The 26002-nt window shown below is 39.1% G+C and overlaps 1 protein-coding gene across 2 annotated transcripts in view; it reads right to left on the bottom strand.

Annotated features, from left to right (window-relative positions):
- The window catches only part of LOC149260326 (rsm22-cox11 tandem fusion protein 2, mitochondrial-like), a 500616-nt gene that overhangs the window by 93015 nt on the left and 381599 nt on the right, over positions 1–26002 (bottom strand). For both annotated transcript variants that reach the window (XM_089420308.1, XM_089420298.1), the window contains exon 11: positions 20950–21029. In XM_089420308.1, the coding sequence (XP_089276434.1) occupies positions 20950–21029 (80 nt within the window). The remainder of the gene's footprint in view (positions 1–20949; positions 21030–26002) is intronic.

Genomic DNA, 26002 nt, shown 5'->3' with positions numbered 1-26002 from the left:
CCTCAAAACAACTAGGGATTAATGGATTTACTTAGCTAGGCATTTAATTAAAATAAACCAAGATCTTGCATTTCACCTAGGTCATAAGATTTGCTTAGCATATAAAGTGGTTAAGCATTTAAGCAGTGGTTGTTCATCTGGTCACCTGGTATTTAATTGATCTAAAGCAAGTAATTGACTCCATAAAGCACTGATCTCATAAGTAATTCAGTCTAATCTCGTAACTTGCTATAATCAACCAAGTGGCTAGGCCATTCAATCATGTCTCCTGGACTTGTTGGTTGCCAATAGGTCTTGCATTTCCATCTTCCAAAGGGAATACTCCCCATAGTCTATTGTAGGAAGACAACTAGAACGAAGAGGTTGGGAATCAAAGTGAGAGCCCCTGACTTGAGTCGTTATCACACCATGCCTGTACAATCTGAGCAACAACATTTTTTGACACCATTGATAGGGACCATCTTGTTCTTGGCGCTTCAAAGAAATTCTATCATCTTATCATTTCTCATCCTTTCATTAGCCCGTCAATACCACATTTTTTGGAGTCATTGTCGGGGAGAGATTTTTCTATCCTTGGTTTTCATGATGTTGACCCTGCCACCTACACCTACCTACAAGTCAATGAGAAAAGCCTTCAACCCCACAAGGTGTGGTTGGTGGCAGGGAACTCAGAGAAGGGGCTGTCACACTAAATCCCTTCTCTCTCTGTTTAAGCTATCTCTTAGGTTAGCTAAGGGGAGTGGTCCCTAGTGAAAAGTTAAGTTAAAAAGAGATGTGAGTTTCTAGGAGAATTGTTAGAGTTAAATAGATTATTTCTTTAAGATTTATAAGCAAAAACTGATATGAGCAATAATTATCATAAGATAAGCATGAAATACATAAACAACCAGTGTCTTCCAAGTATTTGCTCTTTAAGAAATGAAATTGTATTTTGCTTCAAAAATTGAAAGCAAAGAAATTCTGAAATAGAGACAAAAATGACATGAAATAGTCAAAATGATAATCTACAATTAGTGTACAAGAACTAGATCAAGACATGCAAGTAGAACTCCATACCTGTCTAGTTAAAACAATGCTCTAGGTAGCAAATAAAATCCTTGAAAGCACAAGATATTGATCAAGAAAAATATTTAATTTAAAGTTATGTGATCTTAGTAGGCTAGACGAAAGGAAACTCCCTCTTTCAAAATTGTTTGATGATATCCTTGAGGCAAACCAATTGGGTTTTTCTATTCTTGATATTGGGCGTTAGTTCATCTATTGGAGAGCTACCCCACGCCCAAGTAAACGCTTCAACCAAATCTAAAGATCTCTACACACTTGGAAAAATATGTCAGCAATCAAAAGGGATTAGATTATACAATGGAGGAGAAGGCTAGAGATTTCACCAAAAATCTTCTAGTGCTCATCTTCCTAGAGTATTTCTCTAACCCAAAAACCATACAAAATAGCTTGCATATGTTAATCCAAACAAGTGGCAAAATGATAACTAGCATAATCCAACATACATGTTGAATGTAAAGCACAAAAATTGAAATAACATCACCTCAAGAAATGGAAGGAGAACACCAACACAATAGTACCCCAAAGTCTCTTTTATTATATGAAAGATGAATACAATATCCAACAAAGTCTCCATAAGCCCAATAGCTCGTTTTATATCATACAATGTGAGAACCCATGGCTCTATTATATAGAGATTTGGGAGTAAATCCTAATGAAGAATGACAATGACAAATGACATTAGAGCCAATCCCAATGTACAAGTGATTAAACAAGTGGCATGAGGTGACAATCCCAAAGAGAAATTCAAATTTGTTGAATGGAGCTCCAATGCCAAGTGTAAAAATCAAATTTTGGCAAGTGGACATCATTTTTTTTCTTCCCTTATGTGCCAAATTCGAATTTTATGGTAGAATGACAAGTGTATATGGTTGGTAACCCATGTGGGGACAATTTCCCACAAAAATCTCCACCACATATTCTCCCAAATCCTCCCAAATGTGCATTAACTTCACAAATTCGAATTTCTAAGTAAACAACTTTTTCTTTAATGCCAAAAATTCGATTTTATTTGAGCACATGTCCTTTCCTTGATTTTAGGAGTCCACATCACCTTGGGACTTCACTTTAATTCCTCCATAATTTTCCACCTCATTTCCACATATTTGGCATGTGTGGATATTTATTTTTCTCCATTTATTTAATTTCTAGCTTAATTAATTGCTAGATTTCCCACTAAACTCGGGAAAAGTGAGTTTTGAGGGTTCAAAACACATTTTTAACCCATCAAAGTGTGTCATAGTAGAAAGTTGAGGGTGAGAGGTGTAAATTTCATTACTCATACCCCATACAACTTCTCTAGACATCACTTATTACATTATAAGTACAATTCTATTTGCAAATTTTGACCTGCGGGAAATATAAAAAATTAAAAAATGACTAACTAGACCTAACCAAATTCCATGAAATTTTTTGTATGACCTAGTATGGTAATATACATTGACTCTAGACACTAAGATGTGTTAGGGGCTCAACTTTCAAACCATCACGCAACTTTGGGGTAAAAAGTGAGTGAAAAAACCTAGAAAATTATCTGCCTCGGAAAAAGACAAGATAATTAATCAGATAGAAAAAACACTCCAAGGTGTACTCATTTGTTGATCGAGTGCCAACATTCTAGGCTTGTTACATACTCAAAACTCATCATTACTAGTATCACTTATTACAATTCCCCACACGGTGTGGAATCTGGGTAAAATAAAGATGATGACAAAATAGAAGTAGAGTTAAAAACTCTGTTGACTGATGATATCTGATGGTACAAGTGTCCCCTGGATCATCCTTGGGCATGGAGTCTTCATATAATCATCAAGTGCCACTCCAATGGTCAACACACAACATCCTTTTTTATCATATCATTATTCTCATTCTTCATCCACTCATTAGCTCGTCAACGCCACAACATTTTTGGGCACCATTGTCATATTTTCCTTATCTCTTCATCTTTTCATCACGTTATCCTTTTTCCTCTCACTAATATTTTCATCTTCTCTATCTGCACCTTTACCACCTGCATGTTTCAGTTGGTTTCCTATTTGGGTGGCGACTCCACTTATTCATCCATTTACAAGAGCTTACTCTAGAAGAAATCTTGGTAGCTTGGTTAACCCCACTCCTGATCCTGAAAAGGCTCTGACAACTTAGTTAAACAAATTACATTCTAGTAAGCATTTAATCTTTCTTGGATAGGAAGCCATCCCTAATATCCACTTGCTTTTCTTTGACCCTGTAAATGAGGACTTCCTTGCAACTTTGCCAACATTCAGTGATATCCTCATGACCTTCCGGATGAGTCTATTATAAACAAGCTTCCCATTTTCCAGGGGAATAATGTGATCAACGTTGATGCTCATATAAGAAAGTTCACAACTTTTCTACAAAGATATGCTCATGCGGCTGCATAAAATCATGAAGATGTCAGAATGAAACTCTTTGTCCGTTCATCAGAAGATGATGCATTACATGGTTTTAGGACAAACCTAATAATACTTTTGATTCCTTGTGAGCACTTACTGAAGCATTCAAAGATAAATTTTGGGACAAAAGCGAGAGGGGAAATATTTGGTCAAAGAACTTAACTCTATTAACAAAAGGGAAAATGAGACAGTTGAAGAGTTCAATTAAAGATTCAATGGCATCCTCAAAGATATGACTCAAGATTACAAGCCACTTGACAAAACAGTGTTGGAGCAATATCTCGAGGCCTTTTGTGTTGACACTCAATACGAGATAAGACATGCCAAACCAGCTAATTTGGTTGCTGTTCAAAATGTGGGTGAGGAATTAGAGAAAGATAAGAGAGCTTTTGGTAAATTAGAGATTTTGGGCTTTGAACAAGGTCCAGGTAAATCTAAAGGAAAGGAAATAAAGGAGATAGAGCATGACCCGATTAAAGAATTAATGCAAATGATTAAAGAGATAAGAATTGCGCATGCTAGGGAAATAAGTGCCATGCAGTCTAGGTTGATTCAGATGGAAAGGAATCAAACTCAGAATGTGCAACCTAGAAATAACAATAATAACAGAGGTAACAACAATCCATGGCCAAGAAGAAACCCTCCAAATGATCAGAGATCTCCCACTCCACTTGAGTCTTCCAATGTTGTTGACCAACCTATCCCATTTTGTAGACCATGTGAAAGTTTCCATGAAGAAAGTGCATGTGCTATTGCTAGAAAAGTCTTGGATGAAGCAGCAAATGAACAGATAAATAATGTAAGTCAAAATTCTTCTAAGGAAGGTCATTGCACAGACATGATTTCTTCATCTTTCGCCATCAACAACTTTAGTGATGAAAAGGATCCTATCACACAAATCTATGGTGAGACTCCATCTCAGGAACAGATTATGGAAATTGCTAGAAGTAAGGGTTACACATATCAAAGGAAAAGTAAAGATCAAAATCAGAATAAACAGGTTGCATCTGAAAGGTATAAATCAGGATTAAAAGTTGATTGGGCTGCATGGATAAATAGTATTAAAATGTCTGTCCTAGTCTTCGAACTTTTCAAGATCCCTTCACAAAGAGCTGCATTCTTCAAAGCTTTAGGCATGGCTCAACAAGATAAGGTTGATACACATCCAAAAGATGAAGAAATTAAGTTAAAGGATCTCAATTGTTATATGACTAATGAAGACAATCAACCCTTCTTCCTTACATTAGATGTCAATGATCGCCTTCTTCATAATTGTATGCTAGATACTGGTGTATCAACCAATGTCATGACCAAGAAAGTTATGGATCAGCTGAATTTAAGAATTTCCAAACCTTATCATAACATTTTCTCTAATGGACTAGAAGAGAATTGAATTCCTTGGTGTAGTTAAAGATTTATAGGTTTTCTTGGCTAACTATCCCTACAAAATCATCACCATAGACATAGCAATTATTGATGTGCCAGATGTGAGGGGAATGCTTCTATCAAGAAAATTTGCAGTCGATTTAGGAGGATGTACTCAGATGGATCTCTCATATGCTACTGTTCCTGCAGCAGCCAGTGGCATGGTCAGGTTATACAAAGAGGTGAAAGAAGATACCATGTTGAATTCCAAAAAAGGCTGGAAAATGGCAAAGAGATTGAACCATAGGGTCATCCACGCAATGTCAGGTTGAATTCATTCAATTGGTTTATCACTTTTCTTCATCTCGTCTTGCATCCCACTTTCCGAGCAGAAAAAGAAGGCGGCTTCAATTTGATAGAGGTGTGCAACACAATGATGAAAGTCTACATCAGCCCAAAAGGACCAACTTTCAACAAGGGACATCTGACAAACGGCCTATGGACATATCTACAAGCAGATAGGTGCTCCCAATTGTGCCACGGGGATGACATCTGATGCCATTGGACATCCTTTGTATAGTATCTCTAACCCTACTCCCTTTCATTTATGCCATTAGTTAGTTTTCTTTTTATGCACTTATGTTATATGTTTTTACATTTCAGTTTGTTAGAGTAATTTTTTTTCTATTCCAACAGATATTCTACATATGCATGATGATTTTGATTATGAGTAGATATCTATTTGATGGACTTTGTTTTTCTTGGATACAGGGTTCTGGATTCTCATGTCATTTCAATGAAGCAACGTGTCCCCATATGGAGCCAGATGTTGCACCCATTTTGTCACAAATCCAAGGAAGCAGTTGTAATTTTTTTTTCAAAGTTTAGAATCCTCAACTAGCCAGTTCTTATATCATTGGAAACCCAATTTTTGCAAATTCTAAAGTAAATGATGCTAGTACGACCACTTAATTATGTAACAACCTAGATAAGGCTTTGTTTTTGGTGATGAATTTCATCCTAGGATGTTTTACGTCTCACCGCATTATGTGTGTTTCTAAACACAAATAACCGGCAAAGTTTTTCCCTACAGCTTAAACCCCAAAGATAGGGTGGAATTTATTGACAAAATCTTAGGTGAGTCCTAGTGTTATATCGATTCTTTATAAAAGTGATTTGGGAATAATTTATGCTATTTGGCTAAATTATTTTATTACTGATCACTTGGTCTACTAAATCATATTGTGTCGCATAATTAGGTAAATAATATGAGGGTCTATAACGAATAGGTATTCCACCTTTAAAGGTTGAATTTGTAATATCTAATGTCAAAAATATTTGAGAGCATGGTCCCTCGCAATTAGACACCATGGCTAAAGTATTTGAGGGTGGAAAAATTGATTAATCCCCTATTGTGTTAATTAATTTATTTTTCTGACAAAAATAAAATAAAATCCTAAGCCAGAAAATTAATTAGTTTAGAATCAAAAAATTAATTTTAGAGAAATTAATTTTTCCAAGTGGAAAATGACCAAAAAATTTGTGTCAAAAAGAAGCTAATTTTGAAGGTCCCCAACCAAGGCAAAAATGGTTATTTTCAGAAAAATTGAGCCCTTCAACCTTGGTGGTTATGTCAAATTTCTGAGGAAATCAATCCAAAATATTTATTTTTAGATTAGTGAAAAAGGTTTTTAAGAGAAATTCGAAAATTCCTCAAAAATAAATATTTTCGACGATGGAGATTAAAAGATCATCAAATTTTTTTCAACGGTCAAGATTATTTTCACGGGGATCAGGCCAACTAGTTGTTATTTTCCACTCGGGAGGATTTCTCTATAAATAGAAGCCATTTTACTTCTATTTGCATATCTTTGGTCAATGTAAATCTTGTAAACGTTGGTATTGATCAATTGATCTGCTGGAAACGTCTGAATATCATAATAAAAGACTTTGGGGTTCAGTTCATGGTGTCTTTGTCTCATTGATTTGTGGTACATGCTAGTTATGTGCTAATCTTATATTGTGCTTAATTTTTATATGAGCTTGCTATTTCATTTATTGGTGAATAGAACATTCTATTGGTAGATTTTCGGTCTATCTTAGGTGATCTAATTGACCATATGTCTAACAAGTTTTCTTGAAGAAATATTATAGAGATTTGCAGGTACACTAGCCCTTGGGCTCCAAGTTCATACACTGCGGGCACGGGTTGACTTTTTTTGGGCTCCAAGATATCTATGTGATTCTCTTACTTCGCTAAGACTTTGATTAATACCCTAACTTTCAAAAATACAATGATCCATTGTCAATGTTTAAAAAATAATTTTCTCATAAATATTTTATTTACAAGCATTGTATATTTGTATATATCTCATAAATATTTCTTTTGTAAGATAATTTTGTAAAATAATTTTCTTTGTAAAATATATTCTTCTAAGCCTCATTTTGCAGCAATTTGGGATTGTGGTTTTTATTTTAAATTTTGTATATATTGGGGTTTTGGGAAATTTTATTTTCAATTGTGTAGGTGAAATTCAATCTATTCAAGAAGAGTTGTTAGGGTTTTGAGCTAGATCTAGGCCCTTGAAGGTAAGATCTAGTCTCCATTAAATTTGCAGGGTCAACATTCAAAAAAATTGCAGTGATTTGGGCAATCTTGAAGATTTAAAGTAAAATTCAATTTTTTGCAAGAGTTTGAAAACTCTTTTTAGGGCCTCCTAGGCCCAGCATTGCCTCCTAACCATAGTCGTCATCCCTTTTAGGCCTGGCCACAGGCCTTCGTGGCCTCCTTCCCTATGTTGCAACCCTCTAGCCCCTCTCCCATGGCCCTTTTTTCCCTTTCTCGGCCTCCTCTCCCTCACTGCCCCTTATTTCTCATTTGTTACCCTTTGTTTGCCTCCCTCACCCTTGCCATGGACCCCATGCCCTCGTCTCCCTTTGTCGCTCCCTCTTCTCTTGTTGTCACAAGCCTAGAAGACCTCTCCCTTGCCTCAACAACCTCCTCTCCCTTAGACGACAGGCCTATTAGGTCTTTTTGCCTTGATCACAGACCCTTAGTGATCCAAATTGGATCCATAAACAACTATCAAAGAACCATGACTGTATCAGGACAAAACAAATCCTTGAAGAATCCAAAACAGTTCGAAAACAACTTGAACCAGTGGCCATGGCAACCGGCACGGAACGACGAGGACCTCGGTCAAAGCGCGCTCACCGAGGTCCATGGAGACTGCGCAGGAGGTCAATGTAGCCCCTGGGAGCCCCGGAACGGGAAAAGGAGCTGATTTTCGATGCCGCTAATCGTGCATCGCTGGGAAAACAGGGCCGAAATGGAAGAGCCTTAAGCACCCGGTCACGTTGGGAGCCAGAGGACCGTGGGCGGAGAAACGAAAAGCGCCAACATACAACGGTGGGACCTACGAATTGGAAACCGGCGGTTTGATTGGGGCACCCTTGAACGGTAAGAGGTTTTGGAGGAGAGCGGAGCGATCCCACTCAGCGATCGACGCGTGGCAGCGGAGGTGAGAGAAAAACTGCCGTGATCGCACGTTATCGGTCGAGCAAGTCAACCGCGCTCGACGTGCGTATGACGTCAGATCTTGAGGAGCCCAGATTGGACGGCTGAGATTGCACCCGATAGACAGAAGCGGAATCGACAGGGAATTAAGCCGCGATTTAAGGGGATTTGGAATCCGTTGACCACCACGGTGGAGAAAGAACGTATCCACGACATAACCGAAGAAACGAATCGACGAGCAGGTTGGTGCTGTTCCGATGGGGACGCGTGGCTACTTCCCGAGCGTTCATGCTGACGCTGAACAGGGAACTCCAAGCACACAGGCGGTAGGCGAATCGACGTAGGCAGGAGAGGAATCGAACGGGCATGGAGATCGAATGGCTAAAGCCATGAACAGAGACAGAGGAATGGAGATTCAGAGAGAAGAGGAATAGAGAAGAGTCCAAGCGACCAAGAGAGACAGTGAACAGTGAACCCTGAGAGGAGGACTGAGCACAGAGAGCAGTAAAGCCAAGCAGAGGAGACAGAGGGCTGAGCTGACCACAGGCAGCATCGAGCACCAGAGAGCTTGAAGAATCAAGCCTTCCCATAGAGGAATCTGTCCGGATTGAGCAACATAGTTAGCTCTTTCCACTGTAGACCAAGGGTCACAGAGTTGGTAAAAAGAACAAAAGTTTGTGTACTCCGAGTGGCTTGGGGAATCCAAGAACCACCCTGCCAAGCAAAATCTGCTTCAGGAGAACTCATACTGAGTCCCTGTATTGTAATTTCTCTGCTAAAAGACACAATAAAACAAGGCCACTACTGGAGCTGGACCGGAGACGTAGCCTTGGAGAATAGGGTGAACTCCTTATTAAAAATTGCTTGTCTTTGTGTTGCTTACTGTATTCTTTGTTGTCTTTACACATATTTTCTGTGTATTGGCAATCTGATCGATCCGTTGCTTAAATAACACAGAACACACACACCATCACGAGTCTGTAATACCTTTTGTTTAATAAATCTTCAACTGAGGTCACCCATAGGGTGATTATCAGATCAAGTGGTATCAGAGCTCTAGGCTATAAGGTTAGACAAGCTTGTGTTGGTTTAGCTGTGAATGCTCACTAGATTAAAGCTCAAATTAGGAGGAGGGTTGGTGGAAACTAATCCTGAAATTGGGAGAGTCTATTCTTGAAAGACAATGTCAGAAGAAGGTTCTCTAAGGCCAGACCCTCAATTCATAGAAAGTTTCCTAGCTATAAAGTCTATGGTAGAAGAAATGTATAGGGACTTTAGAAAGCATAAGGGTGAAGATTCATCAGGCTCTAAGCAAGATAAAGAAAAAGATGAATCTCATTCCCATGACCACTCAAAAGGAAAGGGAAAAGAAGAAAGCTTCCCTACACCTCCTAGTAGCCCTGTGCATAATAAGAAGGCATTTTTGATTAAGTTAGATGTTAAATTTGATTTGCCTATATATGATGGAGAGCTAAATGTTGAAAAGTTGGACAATTGGATTAGACAAATTGATGTGTATTGCAGAGTACAAAATATAGACTCAGACAAGAGCAAGATTCAGCTCGCAAGCCTTCGCCTAGGGGGCATTGCATTGGTTTGGTGGGAAGGCAGAACCCAAGCTGATATGAGGAAGCATGGTAAGACCATCTCTGTCTGGAGTGAATTTGTTACTGCAATCAAAAAGCAGTTCTATCCATTGGCCTACATGCAACAGGCCATGATGAGTTGGCAAACTCTTCGGCAGTTGAAAGGGCAAAGTGTACAAGGGTATACTCAAGAGTTCAGAAAGAGAGCATTGATGTTGGGTATCTCATTAGACTCACAAAAAACTCTTTTGAAGTACATTGGTGGTCTACACAGCTACATGAGGCATACCATCCTCATGTTTAATCCCACTAGTACAGATGAGGTATCTGTACAAGCTACTCATCTAGAAGCTAGAGGAAAGAATGGAAATCCAGAAGTTGGGGGACCATCCCAACCCACTGTAAGCAAGAGCAAGGAGAAAAAAAAGCAGAAGTGGAAAGCAAGGAAGGCTAACACTGCACAGAAAGGCAAAGCTTCATGCAGTCACTGTAAAAAGGAGGGGCATGATGATGAGCACTGTTGGATTCTGCATCTAGAGCTGAGGCCTAAGAAGTCTGAGGGCAAGAAGAAGAAGACTGTTGCAGCTATTCAGAAAGATTTGGGGTCAGACTCGGGAGATGAAACAATCATTGCAGCCACAGGTATAAAAGGTAAGAATTCTGAAGCATCTACTAGTAATTCTGCTCAATCTGTTATTGATGAAGAACATGAGAGAAAAAGACATGAGCTTTTCCATATTCGAGTTGTTTCCAAAAATCAAAAGATTGATACTTTGTTTGATAGTGGCTCACAAGTAAATCTGATTTTTGAAGCAATTGTAAAAAAAATGGGATTAGCAACTACACCTCATAAGAAGCCATACCCATTAGGATGGTTGAATGATAAAGCACAACTACAAGTGACTAGACAGTGAAAACTCAAGTTTTCTTTTGGGTCAGCATTTGTAGATGAGGTTGAGTTAGATGTAATTCCTTTGGATATATGTGGAATTGTTTTAGGAAATCCTTACTTGTATGATAGAAAGGCTACTTTCTATAGAGCCGAGAACAAGTATCTACTTGTTAAAGATGGAATCAAATAATTTGTGAGAGCTCATAAGCTCAAGAATAATTATACTCTCATAAACTCAGGACAGATGAAAAGAATGATAAATTCATGCAAACAGTTCTTATTGATGGTTGTAAAGGAAAAGAAAACTGATAAAACCAATATATTTGATGGTAGTAATTTTGATCAGCAAGCTGATATAGAAAAGATTGTTTCTGAGTATGATGTCTTGTTTCAAGAACCTCAAGGTCTGCCACCCAAAAAGGGAATAGTACATGATATTATTTTGCAACAAGATGTTCCTTTGCCTAACATTGGGATGTACACGTTATCTGCTTTAAAGTTTAGAGAATGCTGAAATCAAGAAGCAGGTGCAGGAGTTGCTTAAGAAAGGGTTCATCAGGCCTAGCACATCACCATGTGGGTCACCAATCGTTTTGGTGAGAAAGAAAGATGGCTCGTGGAGAATGTGCATTGATTACCGAGCACTGAATAAGATAACAATCAAAAATCATTATCCCCTTCCTCGCATAGATGATCTTTTAGATCAACTAAAGGACGTTGTTTATTTCACCAAGCTGGATTTGCACAGTGGATACCATCAGGTCAGAGTTGCAGAGCAAGATGCATCGAAGACTGCTTTCAAAACAAAGCAGGGATTGTATGAATGGTTGGTTATGCCTTTTGGCTTGACCAATGCCCATGCTACTTTCATGAGATTAATGAATGATGTACTCAGACCTTTTCTTGATGATTTTGTTATTGTGTATCTGGATGACATTCTGATTTTTAGTAAAACGTGGGAAGAACATTTAAAGCATGTTAAGCAGATATTAAATGTTTTGAAAAGAGAAAAACTTTATGTTAAACTCTCCAAATGTGAATTTGGCAAAACCTCTCTAAATTATTTGGGTCATATAGTAGGGGGAGGAGAATTGAAAATAGATCCCTCTAAAGTGGCAGTCACTGTAAATTGGCCTAAACCCAAGTCTGCTACGGAAGTGAGAAGCTTCTTAGGAGCAGCACAGTATTGGAGGAAGTTCATTTCAAATTTTTCCTCAATTGCAGCTCCCTTACATGCTTTGACAGGATTGAACAAGGTGTTTCAGTGGGGAGGCAAGCAGCAGAAAGCCTTCGACACCTTGAAAGAAAAAATTAGTACAGCACCTGTACTAGCACTGCCAGATCTACAAAGACCATTTGAGATCCAAACTGATGCTAGTGACTATGCCATGGGAGCAGTGTTGACACAGCACGACAAACCCATATGTTATCATTCTGAGACTTTTAATCCTGCAGTAGTCAACTATCCTACATATGATAAGGAATTGTATGCATTAGTTCAGAGTGTGAAAAAGTGGAAACATTACTTAATGGGCAAAGAAACAATAATACATATTGATCATCAGCCACTTCAATACCTACACTCCCAAACTAAGTTGCAGCAATCAAGACATTATAGGTGGATGGGTTTTCTACAACAGTTTCATTTAGTCATCAGATATAAAAAGGGCATACATAACAAGGTTGCAGACATGTTATCTAGACCCATTATAAATGCATCTACCATACTTAAGCATAATTCTGTGCTGCATGAAAGCTACATAAAACAGTAAGCTCAGGATATGGACTTTAAAGATGTATATGCAACTTTGAGTCAAGGCAAAAGAATAGAAGAATTGGACTATCATGTGAAGGACCGACTCTTATATCATTGTGGGAAACTCTGCATTCCACAAACTGAGAGAGCAAAGATAATTAGGGAAGCACACACTTCTTTGATATCAGGTCACTTTGGGGTAAGTAAAACAGTTGCACAATTGCAAAGGTTCTGTTATTGGCTGAGAATGAGTGAGACAGTTTCTAGATATGTAAAGGGGTGTGCTATGTGTGCTAAAAGCAAGCCCAACAACAGAAAACTAGGCTTATACACTCCCTTGCCAGTTCCTTCTCACCCTTGGGAAAGCATTTCCATGGATTTTGTTGGAGGACTGCCCAATTCTAGGAAAGGTCATGATTATCTATATGTTGTTGTGGATAGGTTCAACAAAATGTGTATTTTGATACCCTGTAGTAAACAGATTACAGCTGAACAAACTGCAAAATTATTCTTTGAACATGTATGGGTTCATTTTGGATTACCCACTTCTATTATATCTGATCGAGACACCCGATTTGTGGGAAAGTTTTGGTCCAGTCTGTGGGAACTAATGGACACCAAATTAAAGAAAAGCACAGCTTTTCATCCACAAACAGATGGCCAGACAGAAGTAGTTAATAGGACAGTGATCCAGTTACTGAGAGGATATTGCAACAAACACCCTAAGCTTTGGGATGAACACTTGTGTTATGTGCAGCATGCTTACAATAGAGCCAAACACTCTTCTACCCAAAGATCTCCTTTTGAGACCTGCTTTGGTTTCATACCAAGGTCTCCCTTGGATTTTGTCTTTGGTAAAGATACCATGGTTGATAGACACAGTGATGTGGACAAGGCAACTAGGTTCATTGAACAGATCCAGGAGATCCACCAGGCAATACAGGAACAGCTGGAAAAGAGCCAGGCCAAGTACAAGGCTAGGCATGATAAGCATCGGATGGAGCATGGTTTTCAAGTTGGAGACCAAGTCTGGCTGTATAGCAGCAAGGACAGGATGCAAGGTGAAGGCAAGAAGCTAAAACCTATCAGGTATGGACCCTTCAGGATATTTCAGAAGATTGGTGAAAATGCTTTTCGCCTTGATCTGCCAGCTTACATGCACATCTACTCAGTCGTGAACGCAAATTGCTTGAGGTTATTTGAACCTTCAATGATTGAGGACCCTGAAGAGTAGAGTCAATTATCTTTTGTTGATGACTTGCTACCTGAATATCTTAATGAGTTGCAGGAAGATACAGTGTTGGACATGAAGGTAAGGACGACGCGTAGTGGACAGGTGGAATACCTCAGGATTGGGCTTAAAGGTTCGAAGTCGAGCAGTGCGAAGTGGATTGAGATTGGACAAGTGAGACAGTAGTTTCCTCACTTAGTCGATGCTTGAAGAAAACCAACTTTTGGTGGTCCAAAAGCTTTTCAGTAGGGAGGTCGTGATCCAAATCGGATCCATAAACGACTGTCAAAGAACCATGACTGTATCGGGATGAAACAAATCCTTGAAGAATCCAAAACAACAATCGAAAACACCCTGAACCAGTGGCCATGGCAGCCGGCGCAGAACGACGAGGACCTCGGTCAAAGCGCGCTGACCGAGGCCCATGGAGACTGCGCAGGAGGTCGATGTAGCCACTGGGAGCCCTGGAACGGGAAAAGGAGCTGATTTTCGATGCATGTGCGATTAGCGCTAATCGCGCATTGCTGGGCAAACAGGGCCGAAATGGAAGAGCCTTAAGCACTCGGTCACGTTGGGAGCCAGAGGACCGTGGGCGGAGAAACGAAAAGCGCCAACGTATGACGGTGGGACCCACGACCTGGAAACTGGCGGTTTGATCGGGGTGCCCTTGAACGGTAAGAGGTTTTGGAGGAGAGCAGAGCGATCCCACTCAGCGATCGACGCATGGCAGCGGAGGTGAGAGAAAAACCACCGTGATTGCGCGTTATCGGTCGAGCAAGTCAACCGCGCTCGACGTGTGTATGACGTCGGATCTTGAGGAGCCCAGATCGAACAGCTGAGATTGCACCTGATAGATAGAAGCGGAATCGACAAGGAATTAAGTCGTGATTTAAGGGGATTTGGAATCCGTTGACCGCCACGGTGGAGAAAGAACGTATCCACGACATAACCGAAGAAACGAATCGACGAGCAGGCTGGCGCTGTTCCGATGGGGACGCGTGGCTACTTCCCGAGCATTCATGCTGACGCCGAACAGGGAACTCCAAGCACACAGGCGGTAGGCGAATCGACATAGGCAGGAGAGGAACCGAACAGGCATGGAGATCGAATGGCTAAAGCCATGAATAGAGACAGAGGAATGGATATTCAGAGAGAAGAGGAATAGAGAAGAGTCCAAGCGACCAAGAGAGACAGTGAACAGTGAACCCTGAGAGGAGGACTAAGCACAGAGAGCAGTAAAGCCAAGCAGAGGAGACAGAGGGCCGAGCTGACCACAGGCAGCATCGAGCACCAGAGAGCTTGAAGAATCAAGCCTTCCCATAGAGGAATCTGTCTGGATTGAGCACCATAGTTGGCTCTTTCCACTGTAGACCAAGGGTCACAGAGCTGGTAGGAAGAACAAGAGTCTGTGTACTCCAAGTGGCTTGGGGAATCCAAGATCAGGAGAACTTATATTGAGTCCCTGTATTGTAATTTCTCTGCTGAGCAGCACAATAAAACAAGGTCACCACTGAAGCTGCACCGAAGACGTAGCCCTGGAGAATAGGGTGAACTCCTTATTAAAAAATTGCTTGTGTCTTTGTGTTTCTTACTGTATTTCTCTGCTGTCTTTCCACTTATTTTCTGTGTATTGGCAATTTGATCGATCCGTTGCTTAAATAACACAGAACACACACACCATCACATGAGTCTGTAATACCTTTTGTTTAATAAATCTTCAACTGAGGTCACTCATAGGGTGATTATCAGATCACTTAGGGTTTCTTTCTAGCCTAACCGTTGGCCTTAGGGTCTTTCTCTAGACCTTAGCGAACCCATTACCCTAGCCACTAGCCTTATTAGGCCTAGCGTTGCCTTATCTTGGCCTCTTCTTACCCCCTCTCATCTCTGATTTGGGTATCATTAGATTCCTGAAGCTAACACTTGGCGTTTTGCAGAGAATTTGGAAAAAATTTATGGTTGCAAGTGGCCTAACTACTGAAAAAATCTTGGGCAAATTCTCTAGTCCTCTGCTAGGCCTAAAGGCCTACTGGTTTGCTCACTCAAACCCTAAGCCTCCTCACTGTTTACTCACAGCTATCGTATCATTTGATAACAGAGGCACAAAGCTCATTAAAGTGGGCTAAATTTCATTAACAAGTCATCTAAACAAATTAAAAAAACATTGCATAAATTGGGTATCTATTTTTGAGCTAGATTTCATGAAAATTGGATGACTGTCATAAGCACTTTGAAGTCTGATATATAATAGTGGCATTGGCATCTAAGGGGAGCTAATCCATTAAGAAGTTTCTATTGGGAAAGTGATCTAAACACTTGGACTAGCTCATTTGCATTTGTGCATTTATAGGCACATCACACTTTGCATCTTAAGTGCTCTAAACTAAATTTACTCGCTGCTGTCATAAAGTTTACTTGTTACTCATTTTAGAACATAAGTGACATTAAAGTTTACACTTGGTTATGCTCTATTAATAATAATTGCTCATTGTGGAAAGGATTTGTTTACATTGTTTAAATGTGCTATTGTGAACAAGATTACTAGCATCTAACATTGTGTTTTCTTGTGAGCTCCTTAATCTCCAAAGTTTCAAATTTGCACCTAATAAGCTTACTCACACAAGCATATAAGCCAAAATTTAAGATCTTGTTGCTTGGTTAATGTTAATTTTAGGTATGTTCTATGTTGAGAGCAAATTTACTTCAATTTTCCATATTAGCTCAACATCAATTCCAGATGAGCAATCACATTTAGCATGCTAGTAAAATGTAGATAGAACATAAACATAAATCGCAGAAAACAAGCCAAGACAAGAGGACACAAGATGTGGCGCCAGCCAGGGACAAACCCCAATGTGGGGAACCCTTGATCAATTCTTCTTATGTTTTTCAATAGTTCAGCAGAGAGAGAGATAGTACATATACATCAGAAGTCAACATTTTGACTTGATAAAATAAGAGCAGAGATCTTCTCTAAGAAGATGACACATGAGGTAGCTGACCTGAACTCAGGTGAAGGCACACTGCTTCAACGGATCCTCCAAGGTGACTCCATCACCATGATGCACCACATTGTGTTGCGCCAAATCATCATGTTGCACCCAATCACTATGCTGCATCCTTTATGCTACACTACTGTACCCTTCATTGCACTATGCATAATGTAATACATCATCATCATGTTGCTGCAATGCATTCTTGCTGCTACACTACTCACATCAAGCTGTTGCACCTATCATCATCAAGCTGCTGCAATGTAACACACTGTTGCCATACATCCATGCCCATCATCACCATGCTGTACCATTGTGCTGCATTATACTACATTCATTGTGCTGCACCATGCTACACCATGCTGCCCACAATAGTCAATGCATTCATTATCCATGCTGCATCCATCCAAGTATGCTGCATCTAAACATATTGTCCATCATCACTGTGCTGTACACTGCAATACTGTCATGGGACAGACTTAGCTGCTTGCTATGGCTTGCAGCCTAGCAAAGCAGCTAGCTGTAGCAACCCTTCAAATCAAGCTCATCACCAATATGCCCAGACAGTCCTTAACACGCTATCATCTACAACATCATGGCAGCAATACAAGACTACTAATGGGCCTCTCTTAACATCAGATAAGGGCTGCGTAATAAGTCTTCTTCCATGACAGCTTCTAAACAATGGTAGTCCTTTTCTTCCATGTTGGAAGTTCCACTACCCTTGGTTAAGGGTTCCTTCTGCTTGCTGCATCTTACAAACAGTGATATTCTAGCCAGTGTATAGGGGACTTTGACTGTGTATAAGGGTCAGCAATTAGGGCTCTTTTAGAACTATGGATTGGCCTTCACATGCTGTTAGTTAAGGCCTCTCCCTCTGCGTCTTAGTTCAACCTTTAGGACTGCGGCTAGGGTAACATAGGACAGCAGCTAGGGCTCTTGTCTCCTTATGCTGTAGATAAACCCCTTATTGACTGCGTCCTAGGGTATATAAACATCTCTCCTTGCTGCGTTATAGAAGCCCTTTTTGGACAGCGAAGGAGCCTCCCTAAGTCTCCTTCATGACTGCGGTTAGGGCATGTTTCCTTGACAGCGTTTAGACTTCTTTTGGACAACGTTGAGTGGCATGTAGAAACTCCCTCCTTGCTGCTAGGAGACCCTCATCTTGACTGCATATAAGACACCTTTTGACTATAAGTAGGGCTAGGGTATCTCCTCTTAGGGCAGCGTATCGACTTCCTTTAGATGGTGTTTAGAGTTAGGGCAAACCCTCTAGGGCAGCGTATTCTCTTAGTGACTCCTCCTTCCACCAAAACCCAAAGACAAGTGGAGAGCAAGAGATCGCAAGAAGAGTGTGTGTCCAAATGACTAGCAAGCCACCTCTTTTTATACTAAAATGTTGAGCACAAGTGGGGGCAATTTGGTTGCTAGCTGACCTTGACGAATTGTCCCATAACACAAACAAATTCATATCTCCATGAATACATGTCAGAATCAGATGATCTTTAGATCAATCCTACACGTCTCGACGAGAGGAATCCAAGAAAAATAACAGCTACCATGAATAAGTAGACCCACATGGAGTTTGGCCCTAGTTGCCAATTTTAACAGTTAATATTGCTCAAATTGATTGGATATTGGCATCTCTTGTTGGCATTGAGGATCTATTTACAATGTTGGCATTATCTAAAGCCCCTAATTATCTAAAGAACATTAATCCTCTTGAGCAATTGTCATTGATATTTTTCATACAAGTGTTGATTATTCTAAGTAACATATTTTGGATAAGTGCTCTAGTTCTCTTTTACTTGTCATCATTATCATTTTTGTTTCATGGTTAACAATTATCTGTTAATGATAATTCTATCTTAGGCATATTGGTAATTTATTGTTTAAGAATATTTATCTTCTTGTTATATATCTCTTAGCTATCTCTTGTATTTTGTTGGCACTTGTGATATTGAGCACTTCATCTTGTGTAAGATTGTCTCTTATTCATTAAGTAATCTTGCGTGATAACTAAAGATCAAATTGTAAACTAAGTACTTAAAGTCGTAAACAATCTTAACTCAAGATCACTCAAGCATCTTGCATCACATTCTAGGCCTAGATTTGCATTAATAACTTATCTCCAAGCCTAAGCTTGGTTGATAGATAAATAGGGCCACTCTTCATCTTGTAGCTTGAGAAGGATAGACCATCTCTAGTGGTTAAAACGGTGACCTTCCAGTTGGCAGAGCCACAATCTCTGTAGCGTCAAAGGCATTGGGTATGTTAGATTTCAAGGAGAAGTATGGTTAACCAAGACTTTGCTTGCTTCACCTTGACTTCTCTCTACCACCTACTCTTGAGACTAGCCTCAAAACAGCTAGGGATTAAGGGATTTACTTAGATAGACATTTAATTAAAATAAACCAAGGTCTTGCATTTCACTTAGGTCATAAGATTTGAATAGCATATAAGATAGTTAAGCATTTAAGCAGTGGTTGTTCATCTGGTCACCTAGTATTTAATTGATCTAAAGCAAGTAGTTGACTCCATATGACACTGATCTCATAAATAATTCAATCTAATCTCATAAATTGCTATAAACAACAAAGTGGCTAGGTCATTCAATCATGTCTCCTAGACTTGTTGGTTGCCAATAGGTCTTGCATTTCCATCTTCCATAGGGACTACCCCCAATAGCCTATAGTTGGGAGATAGCTAGAATGGAGAGGTCGAGGATTAGAGTGACAACACTCAACCTAAGTCATTGTCACACTGTGCCTATACAATCTGAGCGACAACAGGCCTAGAAGGCCTAGTGTGATGGATGTTGCAAGACTTATGTCTCATTATTATTGTACTTTGTATCTCAGTTGAACATTTGATGAATATCTAAGAAGAAGAAGAATTGATTTTGGGTTTTCCCCCTTGTGGGGTTTTTCCTTGGTCTCTGACCAAAAATTACGGTTTATGTTGATGTTCTCTCTATATAATTGCTTATGATGATATCAGGTGAATGAAATATGAAAATTGTTGGAAATGTTTAAAAATGCAATTATCTACAACAGAGAACTATCCAACCCTAAAATTAACAAGTTTCAGCGCTTCAAGTGAAAGGATATGATGTCTACATTCGAGGGCTAGAGGTGTACATTAAGCACCATGATTGGAAGTTAGTGACACATGTTAGGGTGAGAAATAACAAGATATATAAGTTTCAGTTGGATATTCCAAAGGCACTAGTGAGCAACAACAATAACAAAGACATAGGAGAGTTACTGCAAAGGAGGATGGGACACATCCATTATGCAGCACTTACATTGCTTAGGGAAACTATAATAGGAGTTACAGAAGTTAGCACAGAACATGATGATGTGTGCAAAGGGTTCATGCTTTGGAAGTTTGTGAAAGCAACATTTCCAAGGAGTGACAGTAGAGCCAAGGGTGTGCTAGAGTTGATGCATTCTGATATATGAGGCCCATTGACTATAAAATCTCTCAGGGGTTATGAGTATTTTTAAACCTTCATTGATGACTTCTCCAGGAATACTTGGATATACTTCTTAAAGACAAGGGATGAAGTCTCCAGTCGCTTCCAAGCGTTAAAGGCTCTTGTGGAGAACATGACAAGTAAGAAGATAAAGGTTCTTCGTACAGATAATGGAGGCAAGTTCAATTTGCATATAAGAAATTTAAGCTTGATATTTTAACCATAGAGCTATGTTATAATTACAGTTCTTTTAGTCTTGCATGAAATCTACTAGATGATTGGTGCTACTTTAATTTCTAATAGTGTATAAACGAGAAGAGTAGAAAATTTTAGAATGTTGGCAGCGATATCTCCAACTTTTGTATGTCATAGGAAAAACATGATAAACACAATTATAGAACAAGATAACAAATCAAGGGATTAATTTTTATTACAAACCAAAATATTCAAATTCATTTATTCATAATAATGACAAGCTATTGTACACTTCTTAGTGAATTTCCACAAAGTACTAATCATCTAATTATCATGGAAAGATAATGAACTTTGTAACTCTCTTGTAAACAAAGAAAAAACCTTATAACTAGCATCCCACAAAACCAAAATTCTAAACTAAACATCTCAAGATAAGATTAACCCAAAAAATTCTTACTGTGGTCGTTGTCCACGTCGTAGAACAACAAAAGAAAACTTCTCATCTTCATAACCACGCAATGGATTCCCCTTAGATCTCTACAAAGCAGATAAAATAATACAAGGGCAAATTAAATTAACAACAGATAATTGTAAACTACACAACCATGGCTAATACCTATAGGAAAAATGAATAGTGTGCTTAAAAAATAAAAAGTACTAATCATCTAATTATCATGAAAAGAAAATAAACTTGGTGAACTCTCTTGTCAACAAAGAAAAAAATTAAAATTGGTGTCCCAAAATACAAAACATTAAAGAAGCTTTACCCACTAAACAAAACAAAGGGCATTCATACCAATGTGTTAAGAGATCCAAAATCCTTAAACAAAAAGGGCATAAAAAAAGTCAAGAAGCTCCATGTGAAAAATATAATATGTGTTCCTCAATCATTATGGAAATTTTGAGGTCTAAAATGGGCCTCCTAAGGAGTGTTATAAAATAATAGTGGATATAATAAAATAAGATTAAATTGTCCAATTGGGGTAGCTCAATTGGCAATGGTTGTGGAAATGAAGTCATACCGAACTAGAAGTCTTGGGTTCAAATATTGTAATATCCCGTCCTATTGGGGTGAGAAGTTGGGCATGATAAAGATGTAGTCCTACCAAGCTTACAAAAAAAAAAATAATAAGATTAAATTCCATCAACAAAATTTAAAGGGAAAAAGAAAAAACTACATTTTCAACTCATATGTTCAACTTATCTCCCTACAGTTTTACTCAAATTTCGAGTGGGAGCACTTGTTGAATGTAGAATTTAATTCCTCATCTAAACAGTGTTAGAAAATGTAACTATGGTTGGTCTTCAACAATGTACTTGAGTCATTATGAAATGTACTTGTCAAAAGATAAAGAAAAGAAGTTTTATTATTGTAACAATGACTTATTAAAGCATGGGTTTCATGCTTGGGTCATCATTATATTAGTCAAAGTCCCCATTATGGACTCCTAGGATTAATATTGAGTTTATAGAGTCATTGTACATTCAAAGAGACCCCTCTTGGGCTTTTGAATCATGTAAAAAGGTTTTGTATCAAGTCAAATATGAATTATGTATCCTCCACATCATGTCAGCGTAATAGAGATCAAGTCAGCCTACGGACCCTCATTCAACCCTCAAGAAGCCTATATATATAAGGAGGTCAAAGTCATTTGGAGCATTCACTCTCAAGCAATTTCGATATCTCAAGAAGAGTTGGAGAAGTGTGAAGTTTTTTGCCGGGAGGTCGAAAGAAGTGCGAGTTTGGGGAAGTCTATAGAGAGGAAGAAAATTGAGATTTTGGTGCCCCTCTCTCTCTATTTCGTGGTCTGGGTTGGGAGATCAAAGTCTCCTAAGATTTCGTTGTTGCGCGGAAGTTGCTTCCTAGTCAAAGTTACAGGAAGAGGTCGAAGATTTGGGAGGCTGACATGGTGTGGAGGGAAAGTCTAGTCTTGGTCTAGGCTAAAGAGTCTCAAAGAATACAATTGAAAGGAAGAATTATCTTGACTGGGTTTTCCCCATGAGGGGGGTTTTGCCCTGGAATGTGCCTACATCTTGTGTCTCTTGTTTTGTGATCTTTATACACACACAATATGGTAATTACTTGATGAAAGATAAGATAATAAAGAAGTAAAAGAAGCCAACACACTCACAAGTAATTATTAGGAAAGGAGAATCAAACCCTAATATAATATCTTTGATTTTCCAACATGGTATCAGGCTAAGGTCATGAGAAGTTGAAGATCACTTTGTTGGCATGGATTCTCCCTCTATGGTGACCTACATAAGATTTGGCTACAACACTGTTGGAAGCTAGTTCAATAAGGTCATCTTCTACTTGTTCAACAAGGTCAAAAGTCAAGGATTCTTGGCTTCCTTTATAGGTTTTGTCACTAATGACAATGAATGGATCATTGATAGTGGAGCATCGAGACACATAACAGGTGAAAGCAAACAACTTCACACACTATCAAAGGATCCATCCTCTCATGCAATGGAATTGGGTGACAACAAAAGCTATGATGTTAGATGCGTGGGATCAACATCATTGAAGTTGGATAATGGATCAAAGCTGCATCTCAACAACATTCTGTATGTTCTAGGTTTGAAAAAGAATTTACTTTCTAATTCTTGTTTAGAAGATAAATGGGAAAGGATTGCTTTTGTTGATGGAAAAGTATTGGTTTGGGGAAAAGACTCTAGCATTGATGAAGCAAGGGTTATTGGAGTTTGTGAAGGAAGTCTTTACCGAGTCATTACACCATCTCCTCAAGCCTTGGTTCATATGGAAATAATTCCCATTGAGCTATGGCATCGGAGATATGACCATCTTCATTATAAGGTCATCCCTACTCTCAGTCAACTGGTTCATGGTATTCCTAATAAGCAGTTAGATCATGAAGGTGTGTGCAAGGGATGCTCTTTGAGGAAACATACTAGAAAGCCATTTCATATTAGTGAAACTAGGTCTAAAGAAATATTGGACCTCATCCATTCCGATGTGTGTGGGCCCATCTCTGACAAATCACTTGGAGACCATCTTTACTATGTAACATTCATTGATGACCATTCTAGGAAGACATGGCTCTACCTACTCAAAACTAAAGATGAAGTATTCGATAAGTTCAAACAGTTTAGGGCTGAAGTGGAAACCCTAACCGAAAGAAAGATAAAGACTTTGAGGTCTGACAATGGTGGGGAATACACTTCTAAGGAGTTGATTGCGTATTGTAAGGATGCAGGTACTAAGAGGGAGCTCATTGTTCCCTACTGTCCCGAACAAAATGGATTGGCCGAAAGGAAGAATAGGTCAATTGAAGGCATTCGAACTATGCTCCTTGATCAAGATCTACCGAAGTTCTTATGGGGTGAAGCAGCGATGACTGTCGTGTACATTCAAAATATAAGTCCTCATAAGAGGCCAAATTGGTTGAAAGCTACATTAGAAGATGCTGAAGGACATGATGCTGCAAAAGGATCCTCCAAGGAAAGTAAGAAACCAAAGAGATATTCTGGCTATGCTGCATATATGAAAAAGTTAATTGAAGCCGAACCATCTACATTCAAGGAAGCTGAGCATGAAGAGGTTTGGAAGAAAGCTAGGTAGGAAGAATATCAATCCATCATGAAGAATGGGGTATGCGAGATTGTTCCTAGACCTAGTGACAAATCAGTTGTCACATCGAAGTGGATCTATAAGATCAAACATGTTGTTGATGGAAGTATAAACAAGTAAAAAGCAAGGTTCGTCGCAAGGGGTTTCTCTCAAAAGGAAGGTATTAACTATGAAGAAACCTTTGCACCTACAACAAGGTACACTACCATTAGATCATTGGTTTCATTGGCTACTACAATGGGTTGGAATATCCATCAAATGGATGTTAAGATTGCATTTATAAACAGGACCATTGATGAGGAAGTGTACATCGAACAACCTGAGGGATTTGAAGTGAATAGCAGGGACTCTCATGTTTGCAGACTCAAGAAGGCCCTATATGGTTTGAAGCAAGCACCAAGGGTATGGTATGCAAGAATGGATGCATATCTACTTAGAATTGGGTTCGTGAAGAGTTTTTCTTATCCGAATCTATACATCAAGGTCGTGAATAATGAGCCTGTCATTATTCTTCTATATGTGGATGATCTATTCATCACAGGTGTAGAGCGAAGAATTGAAGAACGCAAGAAGATGTTGGCAGTTGAATTTGAAATGAAGGATCTATGACTAATGCACTATTACCTAGGTCTAGAAGTATGGAAGAGACCTGGGGAGATATATTTGGGGCAAGGAAAGTACATCATCAAGTTATTGCATAAATTTGGGATGATGGATTCCAAGCTGATGACTACTCCTATGATCACCAACCTCAAGAAGTTGAGGAGCTCCGACTCTAGTCTCATGGATCCTACCTCATATCGTCAGTTGGTCGGTTCCCTAATGTATCTGGTAAATACTAGGCCAGATATATGTTTTACAGTGAACATTCTTAGTCAGTTTCAGTTGGAGCCTCGTCATGATCACTGGATAGTTGCCAAACATATATTGAGGTATCTTCGTGGCACTATACGTCTCTGCCTAAATTACAGTAGCAAGGAAGTTAAGCTAATTGGCTTCACAAACTCTAATTGTGGTGGCAGTGAGACCGATGGAAGGAGCACTGGGAGCTGCTATGATCTCATGGATGAGTAGGAAGCAAGATTCCGTTGCATTGAGTAGTGTCGAGGCCGAATATGTGGCTGCATGTGAAGTGGGAAAAGAGGTTGTTTGGTTAAGGAAACTTTTGACAAATTTGTGTGAGAAGTCTCTAAGTACTACCGTGATTAATTGTGACAATCAAAATTGTATCAAGATGTCTGGAGATCTCGTGTTCCATTCAAGGATGAAACATATCAATAATAAGTTCCACTTTATTAAGAACTTGGTGCAAGATGGGATCGTGAAATTAGAGTATGTCCCAACAGATGAAGGGGTAGCAGACATATTGACAAAGGCTCTTCCTAATAAGAAGTTTGAATATCTAAGGAACTTGTTGGGTTTGGTAGATATTGGTGATTGTATTGATGATAAGGAAATTGAAGAGATTTGTTAAGGCTTTGTGAGTGAAACATTGCCTAGGAATCATCAAGCCAGCACTCTGTGTTGATGTCTGGATTCTGAAGTTGAAAAGGTAGTGTTGGTTATTGAGCTTTGTTTTGGATACACACTTGTATGTTTGGCTTGGTGGTTAGCAAGTAAGCTTGATGGTACCTAGAGGGGTTGAAAGCTTGAGTCCACCTTAGTCCCACTTCGATAGATCACCCTGGTCAGGAATCTAGTCCATGACATTGCGGTGCCTAAAAGTTCTTCATGTTTTCATATAGTTTGAGATCTTCCATTGTTTGTGTACATTATGAATACCTCCCTAGTTAAGAGGGAGTTTTAAAAAATGTAACTATCCTTGGTCTTCAAGCATTTTGATGCCTAAATTGTTGAGTGATTGGTGGGATAGATTGCCCTGGTCAAGAATCTAGTCCATGGCATTGTGGTGCCT

The sequence above is a fragment of the Pinus tabuliformis genome, chromosome 6, assembly GCF_031772625.1.
Source record: "Pinus tabuliformis cultivar Carrire ecotype Pingquan chromosome 6, CPIR1, whole genome shotgun sequence".
NCBI lineage: Eukaryota > Viridiplantae > Streptophyta > Pinopsida > Pinales > Pinaceae > Pinus > Pinus tabuliformis.
This window is presented reverse-complemented; position numbering and strand designations above follow the sequence as displayed.